This window comes from Chiloscyllium plagiosum, chromosome 22, assembly GCF_004010195.1.
Source record: "Chiloscyllium plagiosum isolate BGI_BamShark_2017 chromosome 22, ASM401019v2, whole genome shotgun sequence".
NCBI lineage: Eukaryota > Metazoa > Chordata > Chondrichthyes > Orectolobiformes > Hemiscylliidae > Chiloscyllium > Chiloscyllium plagiosum.
The window spans coordinates 9426523-9439082 of record NC_057731.1 but is presented as its reverse complement, the minus strand read 5'-3'; the positions used below and the strand labels follow the sequence as shown (position 1 = coordinate 9439082).

Sequence of the window (12560 nt, the reverse complement as noted above, 5' to 3'; positions counted from 1 at the left end):
CAGAGTCAGAATCCTCTCCCAAATGTTGGGCAGCCTGCCACCCGTTCTTACATTTCCTGTCCAATTACGGATTGAGAGAGAGGCAGCTATTGGTAAGATGAAAGCAAGCAGCGCAGCTATTACTGTTGCTGCAGGTGGAGATGTCCCAAGTGAGTGAAAAGGCAGCACAGAGGGCAGGCAGGGTTAGTTGGTGTGGGTGGCAGCAAATGGAGAATAGTTGCAGGCAACAGAGAGAGTGGTAGTGCATGAGCCTTGATTTGAGATGGGTACAGTTTCAAAGATGGAGTGATTGTGATGTATCATAGAGAAGATCATGGACCTTACACTGGCAAAGTGAAGGACATTAACTTTCTTCCTAATGTCGTGGGCAACCATCCAGGCAGCTGAGACTGTTTTAACCAATGAGACCGCCTCAGACCAGATTGGTATAGTCTGGTGTTATGGCCTCCTGTACAGATCTTGGGGGAAGAGGGAATCCTGAGCTGAAAATGTGTTGCTGGAAAAGCTCAGCAGGTCAGGCAGCATCCAAGGAACAGGAGAATCAATGTTTCGGGCATAAGGCCTCCTTCAGGAAGGCCTTATGCCCAAAACGTCAATTCTCCTGTTCCTTGGATGCTGCCTGACCTGCTGCGCTTTTCCAGCAACACATTTTCAGCTGTGATCTCCAGCATCTGCAGTCCTCCCTTTCTCCTGGAAGAGGGAATCCTGCCTGCATAACTACCCTGTCCAGCAGTAACTCCAGATTCCTGTCCACAAAGGGCGGAGGGGGGAGAATAAATTTCCCCAGTGTGCCATGTGCAGGATAAATGTCAACAACTGTACAGGACTGCTGTAGACTGACAGTGTTTGGCTAGCTGTACAATGGACTTTTAATTGTATTGCAGATGCAAAAGGTGCTGCGAATTCGAGGATAGAATTGAGAAGTCATGTTAAAGTTGTACATGACACTGATAAGGCAAAAGTGAGGACTGCAGATGCTGGAGATCAGAGTCTAGATTAGAGTGGTTCTGGAAAAATGGCGATGAAGGGCTTTTGCCCGAAACTTCAATTTTCCTGCTCCTCAGATGCCGCCTGACCTGCTGTGCTTTTCCAGCACTACGCTAATCTATGACCTTGGTAAGGCCTCCTCTGGAGTACAGTGTCCAGTTCTGTTCACCCAGTTATAGAAAGGAGATTATTAAGCTGGAGAGAGTTCAGAAGAGATTTACCAGAATGTTGCTGGGTTTGGAAGGTTTGAATTCTGAAGAAAGGCTGGATAGGCTGGGACTTTTTTCACTGAAGCAGAGGAGGTTGAGAAGCAACCATATTGAAGTTTATAAAATAATAAGGGATGTTGATAAAGTTAATAATAGTTGTCTTTTTCCTGGGATGGGTGATTTCAAAGCTAGAGGGCACAGTTTTAAAGTGAGAGAGATTTAAAAAAAGACAAGGGGCAAATCTTTTACACAGAGGATGGTTAGTGTGTGGAACTAACTTCTTGAGGAAGTGGTGAATGTGAGAACTATTGCAACTTTTAAAAGACATTTGGATAAGTACATGAATAGAAAAGGTTTGGATATGGGCCAGGAGCAGGCAGATGGGACTGGTTTAGTTTGGGATTATGTTCACTATGGACTGGTTGGACTGAAGGGTCTGCTTCCGCGCAGTGCGACTCTATGACTGTGAATAATGAGTTGTTCCAGGAAGAGCAGATGGTAAGATGGGGCAGAAATGAAACGTGAGAGATACCATCGGGTGCGATCAGTAGTTAATGAGGCAAGTTTGGTCAGATAGGGCGAGAGAACTTGCTTGACCTCACAGTGAAAGAAAGCCTACCAAAAAGTTGACTCAACTCAGAATTAGCCAAAAACATGGTGAGGTTAAGCCCTATGATTTATTTGATTCAATTTGATGTAACTGGTAAAGTTTTAATAGCACAACATACAGGAATTAAAAGTTAATATATTCACAATGCGAAACATTGCCACAATTTAGTTGTGATTGCATACCAGAGGTTGTGCCCTGTCAAAAAAACTGGAAAAACTGTTGAATTTGGCTTTGGTTTATTTAACTGATCCACTTTGACAACCTTGGCCAACACCATGTTGATTAGTGTTGAGGGACAGCTTCCTTAAGTCTTGAGAGTGTTGAGGGACAGCTTCATTAGTGGGCGGCACGGTGGCACAGTGGTTAGCACTGCTGCCTCGCAGCGCCAGAGACCCGGGTTCAATTCCCGACTCAGGCGACTGACTGTGTGGAGTTTGCACGTCCTCCCCGTGTCTGCGTGGGTTTCCTCCGGGGGCTCCGGTTTCCTCCCACAGTCCAAAGATGTGCAAGTCAGGTGAATTGGCCATGCTAAATTGCCCGTAGTGTTAGGTAAAGGGGTAAATGTAGGGGTATGGGTGGGTTACGCTTCGGCGGGTCGGTGTGGACTTGTTGGGCCGAAGGGCCTGTTTCCACACTGTAAGTAATCTAATCTAAGTAATCTAATCTAATCTAAATAATTAGACCATTTGGCTTATCATATTATCCTTTATTATTCCTTTTTATTAATATTAGCTATTGTTCTCTACAAAGTTTAAATATGACGTAAATATGCTCAATCTTATCTAAGATGACAAAATACTCAGTTATAACTATTGTATGCCTATATTTTATGAGATTTTTGTTGATAAACATTAATCTAATGAAAACAGTTATTGGATCCTAAAAGGATGTTTTATAATATTTTACTCAAAAGTTGTACAAGAATGCAAGTTAGATGATGTGATCTTTAATTGTGCACACTTACTTCTTGAGCATTGATGCATTTCACATGAAAAATAAAACTTAAAGTTTGTAATAAGTTTGGTAAAAGTAGGTTTGCTGCAAGCATTGCCAATTGCTTGAAATCTTAAATAAGCTGTAACCTTCACAGAGTTAGATTGATTGCATCTGCCAACTTTTGTTGATAAGTGAGCTGACTGAAAAGAGAGTTTAAATACCTTGTGGATTTTTTTTTTGTCTAAAACAAGAGATAGTAACACATCGATTTCTGACCCCAATTCTAGGTATGAGGTCCCACAGTACGGCAGTCGTCGAAGATTAATCTCACCCTCTGGAATGTATGATGACTATGGAGAGGTGGTCATGGAAGATGATGGTGGCTATTATTATAGCCCACAGGGATCAAATGCAGATGCAGAGGTAGTTATACAAAGAATATATGTTTTTCATTTCGAGTTTTATGTATTAATTTTTATGGAAAAAAATATTTTGAACCAGGAAATATGAATTATTTTGAAAGAGATGGCATCAAAGCTTTGTTTTCCTATATAGCTCAAAATAAGAAAAGCAGAATTTTTTTTTGGTCAATACAACTCATCATAAAATATGATGTATGTGTTGGTGTTTTCCATATTTTATTAACATTTGCATGGTTTTCAGCATTAAAGTAGAAGGTGAATTTCAATACTGATCATCTCTTCCAAAATATCTGAAGCATAGTCCATTTATTTTAATTCTCTTATTGGTAGAAAAAATGGGAGTAAAAGAATCTGATAAATCCCTTAAGCCTTTCAAGCTAACTCACTATCTAGGTCAAAGTGGTTTTGATACCAGACTAAAACATCAGGAGGTTAAGAATTCGTATCCCATTTTGAAAAGTTACAAAATAGAGTCAATTCTCATCACCTGCAGTCTGGCACCATGAAAGGGTTGTGGAGGTTTCTGGATTGTTGTGAAACACTAGCTGGATCACAAATGACCTGATAAAAGGAGACCATTTTCCATTGTTTAATTTTCCCCATCTTGAATTGCTGCTTTCCTGAACTGCTGTAATTCATCTGGTGGAAGTGCACCCACAAAGCTGTTAGGGAGGAACGCCAAGGAATTTGACCAATTCAAGATAGTTTGCAACTTAATGATAAATTTACAGATGATAGTGTTTCCAGGAACCTTTATTCTTCTCGGCGATGAACATAGAAAATAGGTGCAGGAGTGGGCACTTTGAGACTGCTTCACCATTCAATATGATCATGGCTAACTCAGTCCCCTGTTCCTGCTTTATCCCCCATACCCTTTTATTCTTTTAATATTTTATTCTTTAATTTTAAACTGTAAATAACTCCTTCTTGAAAACATTCAAAGTTTTGGCTTCATCCACTTTCTGTGGCAGAGAATTCCACAGGCTCATCACTCTCTGAGTGAAGAAATTTCTCCTCATCTCAGTGCAAAATGGCCTAACACTTGGACTGTGGCCCTTGTTTATAGAGCTTTTGAGTTTGAAAGGTACTTAGAGAAATGCTACAGTACATCTCGTAGATGGTACGCAGTCCAGACACTGTAGGCGCGGCTTTCTTTGTCCTTTTGGAGAGTACGTTTGCAGCTGGATGTGTTCAGCATTGAGCAAATGCCACCCTCATCACCTTGACACTGTTATCCTGGGTTGACAGAAGCTGCTGGCCAATCAAAGGTCTCCTAACATCCCCTTCCTGCTCTGCAGTATCCAACCTGACCCAATTAGTGGCATGGTGGCTCAGTGGTTAGCAATGCTGCCTCACAAAGCCAAGGACTGGGTTCAATTACACTCTTGGGTGAATTTTACATGTTCTCCCATTGTCTGTGTGTGTTTTCTCCCAAAGATGTGCAGGTTAGGTGGATTGGCCATGCTACATTGTCCATAGTGACCAGGGATGTGTAGGCCAGGTGGATTAGCCATGGGAAATGCAGGGTTAGAGGGATTGTGTAGGGGAGTGGGTGTGGCTAGGGTGGTCTTCAGAGGGTCAGTGTAGATTCGATGGGCCCAATGGCCCACTCCCACACTGTAGGGATTCTATGGCTTAACCTGCCTCTGGACCCCACCTGGCCACCTTCCTCCCTAATCATACCCAACAGAACCCAAACTCATCCCTGCCAGATCCAACACAACCTGACCCCCAAATCCAATTTCACTCCCTTATACTGACCTGCCCTAAACACTGCATTACTTACCTGGCTCCTTACCAATGTGGCACCCTTTTACCCTGCCACCCTACTTACCTTGCAGCCCACAACTACCCATCTGGCAATTACCTTTGGTGCCCTAATGCAACCCCAGCTGACACCGTACCCAGCTAGCAGACTTGGTAACCTTCCCCTAACTCATCTAGCATCCTAGCCCTGAAATCCTCTTCCTCCTCACCCGTCTGGCACTTAAAATACCCAGCTTCATATTTACCTTCTGTACTTAGCCATTGACAGCAGCTGTCAAATTGACTGTCAGGATGTTTAATGTCAGAACAAGCAGAGTTGAGTGGGGAGGTGGTTTACCTTCCTCTGACAGTTTTATGCCACAAAACCATTGTCAGAATTGAAGCGCAGCTGTGCTTTCCTAATGGAGACCTGAGCAGAACTTCCTGTCAGAAATATAGAGTTCTCTTCTTCGTAAAAAAAACAAGAAGGGCTGAAGAGGCAACTTGCATGAGATTGCCACTCAGTGGAAACTCTGTCCAATTTTAACCATTGACAAAATAAAATAAATTTATCCTGGAGCAAAGTAGGTGATTAGTCCTCACAGCTTGGTGCAAACTTTATAGATGTCAGCCACATGTTGCTGCACTTTTAGCATCAAGCAGCCTGCTTTCCTCACATTTTCTTTATTTCTGTACTTCCTTCAATAAACACAGCTCTATCTCCTGCCTGATTTTCTGTATCTCGAGCAGGATTAAATTTTAGAGGTTTTTTTTAGCCATCAGAAGCATGAAGTTTAATCCCTGCAAGCTGAGCGAATTCTGATTTGAGACAGCAAGCTGAAGCATATCATTGGCTAACATGTTAATACACACTACCTCGGGCCTCTGTTCTTTGTCCTTCTGGAGCCTGAACAGGAAATGCTTTACTCTGCTTCTTTTAACTCTTTAATTTCTTGAACATGTTCATGAGGTCATGTTGCGACTCAACAAGTCTTTGGTTAGGCCACTTTTGGAATATTGCATGCAATTCTGGTCTCCTTCCTATTGGAAGGATATTGTGAAACTTGAAAGGGTTCAGAAAAGATTTACAAGGATGTTGCCAGGGTTGGAGGGTTTGAGCTATAGGGAGAGGCTAAACAGGCTGGGGCTATTTTCCCTGGAGCGTCGGAGGCTGAGGGGTGACCTTATAGAGGTTTATAAACTCATGAAAGGCATGGATAGGATAAATAGACAAAGTCTGTTCCCTGGGGTGGGGGAGCCCAGAACGAGAGGGTATAGGTTTAGGGTGAGAGTGGTACATGTATGGAATAAGTTGCCAGAGGAAGTGGTGAAGGCTAGTACAATTGCAACATTTAAAAGGCATCTGGATGGGTATATGAATAGGAAGGGTTTGGAGGGATATGGGCCAGGTGCTGGTAGGTGGGACTAGATTGGGTTGGGATATCTGGTTGGCATAGACGGGTTGGATCGAATGGCCTGTTTCTGTTCTGTACATCTCTATGACTATGACTATGACCAGCTCGTTCCTGCAATAGTAACCCAATCTATACTTTGTGGCTGTAAGTCACATCAATTCAAATCAACACACCAAAGTTTTTCTGATGGATTATTAAGCTGGAGAGGTTTCAGAGAAGACTTACCAGGATGTTGCCAGGTATGGAAGGCTTGAGTTATGAAGATAGGCTGGGACTTCTTTCACTAGAGCATAGGAGGTTGAGAGATGACCTTAATGAAGTTTATAAAATAATGAGGGGGGGAGATAGTGTTAATGTTAGTTGTCTTTTCCCTAGAATGGGGAATTTCAAGACAAGGGAGCACATTTTTAAGGTGAGAGGAGACAGCTTTTAAAAAGACATGAGGGGCAAATTATTTACACAGAGCGTGGTTCGCATGTGGAGTGAACTTCCCGAGGAAGTGCTAGATGTAAGTAGAATTACAACATTTAAAAAACATTTGGATAAGTACATGAATGGGAAAGGTTTGGAAGAGAAAATGGGCCAGGAGCAGGCAGTGGGACTAGTTTAGTTTGGGATTATGTTCAGCATGGACTGGTTGGATGGAAGGATCTGTGTCCTTGCTGGATGATTCAAGACAACGCTTTCCAAACCCATAACTTCTACCACCGTAAGGGCAAAGGCAGCAGATGGATGTGATCACTAGCGTTCCTCTCCAGCCAGCGACCTGACTTCCAACAGCTGTTCCTTTGCTGTCACTGGATCAAAATGCTGGACCTTTCTTCCTAACAGCACTGTGGGTATATCTACAATGCAATGGTTAAAGAATGGAGCTCACCCATCATATTCTCAAGGACAATTATTGCCAGCTTAGCCAGTGACACCCACATCCTGTGAACAAATAAAAATTGGATTAAGGTTTGTTTTGTCCTGTCCATCTTTAAAAGTACTTGCATTTGAGAAAAATATACTTGATGAAGTTTGGAATTTTCCCACTGTTACAGCTAATATTTACCTATCATCCAATATCAAACAAAACAGTTGATCATTTGGTGGACTTTGCAAATTGGAAGTCATATTTACTTACATAACAACAGAGATGACATTTCAAAAGTAATTAAATGGCTAGAAAAACCATTGGGAATAAATGACGATATGGAAGATGTAATAGTTGTGTAAGTCCTCCTTTCTATGACCAATGGAAATGAATGTCATGTCTAAAAATGAAGTGTTTTGTTTGCCCATGATAATTCTACATACATTGCTTAATACCAGTCCCATTTTCATAATTTCAGGCTACGCAGCAAGGCAAAGGTCCTATTAGGAAAGGCACAAAGCAGGAAGGAGGAGATCAGGCTCAGGCAGGGACATCAAGGGGTGAAGCATTAAGTCCAAGTGGGGATCCAGAGCAAGCAGGCACCATGGGAGTTGCAAAGAAAATGGCAGCAGCAAAGGTTCAAGGTGAAGAAGGAAAGAGGAAGCTGAAGAGTGTGGTGCAGATTAGTAAATTATCAACAGAATCCAGAAAAGGAGAGGCAGGCAGCGAGCAGCTTGTGGAATCTTCCATTTCATGTCACTCTCGATGGAAGAAGGCAAAAATATTTCCCATGATACTTCAGAAAGTCAAGGGTGGTGACAAGGATTCTAGTTATGCTAAACTTGTGTCTGCACGCCATGTGGAAAGCCAAGATAGTCTGGAAAATGGTGACTCAGGAAGTATGGTCATTAATGGCAGCTATTTTCAGAAGTCAACAGAAAAGCCAACAGAGAAAAAGAAAATGGGCAAAATGTTGAAAGGCATCAAAATCTCTAAACAGCTACAGCCTAGGCGTAAATCAGAAAGCTCAATCAGTAAGACTTCAGTTGCTGAAAGTGAACAAGAAGATGAATCTAAGACTCAGACAAGTAGCATATCTGAAAAAGAAGAAAATAAATCAAAAGTCTCAATTAGTGTCACGGCAGAGAGTGATGAGGAAAGGAGCGATGCTTCTGAAGAAGATAGTGAGCACCTTCAGAAGAAAAGTGATTCTTCTAAAAGGACTAGAGATGATTTGTCAGTAAGTAGTCTTGAACAATCAGAAATTGAAGATAAAGACTACCTCAAAGTGACACTAGATCAAGATGAAACAACTGAAAGTACAGTAGACTCAGATGAAGAAAAAGATGATGAATCAGATGCAACAGAAGATGTCACAGAATCTGAACCAGAGGAAGAAGACTTAGAGGAAGATAAAGAGGATGAATCTGATTTTGATAAAGAATCCAAAAGCGAAACCTCTGAAAAACCTAGTTCTAAAAGTGGACAAACTTCACAGAGCAGATTGACTGACACACAAAGTCAAGATTCAGTATCAAAGACACCATCTCAAACTGAATCTGCATCATGTAGTTTTGCTGAAGTATCAGATGAATCTGATGAAGACACCGCTACTAGCATGTCAACACAAGCAACAAGTTCCAAAACGGCATCCCAAGGAAGCAAGGGTACATTAGTAGCAACAGCAAGTAGTTTGATGTCAGATAGTGAGGTCAGTCAGAAAACAACAGACTTAAGCAGTTCTGAAGAAAAATTAAGCTTGTCACCTCAAGAAAGTATTAAAAGCAGTGGGACATCTACCATAGGAAGAAGTAAGAGTAGTTCACGTGAAATGTTTTCAACGAGAGGAACAAGTGTAAGTTCATCAGTAATGCTCACCAGTGGATCTGAGGATATCATTGAGGAAGAATCGGATGAAGTCCAAGGTACCATCTCTGAAGCAGAGAATGAAGATGTTGAAAGTAAGGACAGTGAAGATGAAGCTAGTTGTGTGACTGATGGGCCAACATCCGGGTCAACAGTCAGTCAACAAAATACTTCTGAAAGTATTAGTCGAAGTATCAGCGCTTACAGTCAGGTGGCAGATGACCAGAATGTTAGTACTGAAAGTAACGTCAGTGAATCAGGTCCTAGTGAGAGTACTGAACGATCGAGCATTAGTGGCAGAAGTAGCATGAACCATAGTCTGATAAGTGCAGCCATTTCTAATCAAATGGAAAGCCTAAGTTCTTCTGAGTCAGGAGACAATAAAACAGTCAATGCATCTAGTGGGAGTGAAAGTTTAAGCAAAGGTACAGCTTCAGAATATAATGAACACAGCAGTGATGGAGGAGTTCTGCAAGAAGAGAACGAAGATCTTTCAGACTCAGGAACATCGTTTTAAAAGGAACTACAGGTGTTCAAAACAATTTCTAAGAGTGGTTTTGATATTTGCTGTGGTTGTTTTTTCAATGAGTTTATTTTTAGTCAGCAAAGTAATAGAATTGGATCGTAATGTTTGCTGTGACTTTTGCTCCTGTGGTTATAACATGTGCTTCTCTAACACAGAGCAATTATTATGAAATCAGTTCATTGAGTAACAAACTTTTGTTGGTTTATTTTGTTTTTATTGATTAGTATGATTAATTTCCTTCCACTGAACTCAACATTTCCTGTATTGTGTTGACATGTTAAATTAATCAGAATACCTATATCCATCGTACTGCATGGAGTTGATTTTCTAAGATTGCCGTGTGAAATTATCTTATTTAGAAGTCATAAAGTTTTTCAAAAGTTCACTTATTGTATCAAAATTTCATGGCGTCCCTTCCATCAACCTGTCCTTCCTTATCTTGCCTGTTTCCCCATCTATAGTCAATTGTCTCTCCAATGTCCATCAGCATAACAACTTTCTTCATCCTCTGACTTCCTCTGTCTCTCACCATCCCTTCATCATTGATGGTACATTTTCAACAACTTGGGTCCCACTCTGAAGAATTCCCTTTGCTACTTCACACTTCTTTCAAGATCCGCCTTCAAACTCACTCTTCAAATCAAATCAGTCATTGTTAATCTCTCTTGCTTTGGCCTCATGCCTATTTTCCAGTTACCACTTTGATGCATTTTGTGACATTGTTTTGCTTAGAGTGTTGCTTTGTCAATGCATGTTGTTGTTGATAAGGAGGACACTTCTTCAATATAGTCAAGGTTTGATCCAAAAAAACTGATATGTAATTCAGGCTATGTTTAAAAAGGTTGAATAACATCACAAGCCTGTCTAAACTATTTCTGTTCCTCCTCACACAGTGGTCTCGTCATAAACGAGTGAAGTTGATTGTAGATCGTGAGTATGAAACCAGCTCAACTGGTGAGGACAGTGCTCCAGAAGCACAAAGGCTTCGTATCAAACACCCAAACAACCATAGCAACATTAACAGTAATATCTACATTGCTCAAAATGGATCAATCGTAAGAACAAGACGTAGTTGCCCACCGAGCAATGGGAAAGCAACTTCCCCTGCAAGAGTAGGAAAACATTTTAAGAAACTAGACAAACTGGCAGCAACACAGGAGGAAAAGATCCCATTGAACAATCCATTGGCCAATGCGACAGCTTCTTGCAGCAATGATAATCTCAATGCAAGACCATCAAGTAGCTCCATGGCTTCCACCAGCATTGGGCCTACCAGTTGCCTGTCCAGACTGAGCACGGTAAAGGCAAAAAATGAGAGAGGGAAAAGCACAGATGATCAAGAAACAGCTGTCGACAATGAAGGTCCTAAGGAGTCGCTTGAGTCCCACAGTGATCAAACACAGTCAGATGAGGAAGAACTGTGGATGGGACCTTGGAATAACCTTCACATACCTATGACAAAACTGTGATTTAGAATTTTTATTGATACTAATGGTAAAATTCACTTTTTATGGGTACTGTGGAAAAGTAACAATGATTTTCAATTTATTCACCTCAAGCATATATTTTGATTAATGTGATTTGCATTCAATGCGCTCAACAAGCATCCACATTCCAATTTTTGCAGAAATGGTCAAAACCTTTAAATGCTAGGAGGACTCTAAATACGAGAGTAATTTCACACTCTGACTGTGGTTGGTCTTTAGATAATTAGCCTCACAAAATAGTCGCTAACTTTTCAAAAGACATGAAAGATTGTCAGAGGGAAGATATTATTTGCTTGTTCATAGAAATATAGGTAATAGACTCAGTACTGACACTTGCCCTACCTGGGAATCACTTTGAAGTAAAACTAAAAGTTCATTCTGTGAGGTTCTGAAGTAAATTGGTTCTTTTCCATTAAATGTAGTGGTGTTCTTATCCATTTTTGCAGATGCCTGTAGATTTCACTGATTTCAAACTGTGCCCTCATTCTGACAAATCCAATTGCCTTCAGCAATTGATCGAAGCATCTAAATATATTGGGGGTAAAATTGGTCTATGCCAGCTGTTTGAAACAGGCTTGTAGCAAATCAACAAGCCGATGTACACTGTGCCAGTTTTTATTTTTCATTGATTTGGAAAATATTGCCAAGATTCTTCACATCAGACCAAGCAAAAATGACAGCAAGTCTGCAGAATGTGTCTGCGAAAAGAGCTTAAAATATTGTGTGAACTTCAGCAGGACGAAGATCATGCATGTTGAAAAATTGTGTACGATTCATTGAAAGCCTGTTTTATGCGACTGCCATAAACAAATTTCACACCCATTGTCTAAGAAACAAACGTAGTATTTTATGGAACAGCTCTCCACTTTCCCCAATCCCTTCTTCCCGTCATTTTGGGAATAGATGCCCATGCACGTCAGTTAATTTACAGCAATTAAAAATGTGAAATATTAGCAAACCTGGTGATATGATTCTTCCAAGACTTGGTGTAGCATACGTTTTAATGAATAAAAAATGGCGCATCCTTTCAATATTTTCACAGAATTGGTTTTGAGCTTTGATGCATCTTAACTTTTGCTGCATAAAGCAGATTTAAAATCAAAATGACAAGAAGGTTCATAAATCGAAATAGATATACCTCTTGAATCCTACTTCCCCTGTGATAATATTCATGTGAGGTTTAATAATTAATGAACTATCTGCTGGTGTAGCATTGCGTAATTCTGACATCTCCCAAAGTCTGTGCAAGTGTTTCTGACATGTTGCTCCTTTTAGCTGGCACATCAAAAGAGACAAAATAAACTTTCCACACGATCTCTGTGATGAAATCACATGGCCAAAAATTAAACAGAATACCTGGCTTTGCCTGCTGTATAAGAATAATGTATTCAGGACATGTGTCTTTGCACTGGTAAACTCGTTTAACTGATTGCAATCTCATTTAATGTATTTCAGAATAGATCCTGACAGATTCTGGATTACAGCTGATAACTGAATTTC

At 40.8% G+C, this 12560-nt stretch overlaps 1 protein-coding gene across 1 annotated transcript in view; it reads left to right on the top strand.

Annotated features, from left to right (window-relative positions):
- The window catches only part of pcdh15b (protocadherin-related 15b), a 1523107-nt gene extending 1511084 nt beyond the window's left edge, over nt 1-12023 (top strand). The window contains exons 43-44 of the mRNA XM_043712368.1: nt 3030-3165; nt 10467-12023. Of these exons, the coding sequence (XP_043568303.1) occupies nt 3030-3165; nt 10467-11042 (712 nt within the window). The 3' untranslated portion in view covers nt 11043-12023. The remainder of the gene's footprint in view (nt 1-3029; nt 3166-10466) is intronic.
- The last annotated feature ends 537 nt before the right edge of the window (nt 12024-12560 follow it).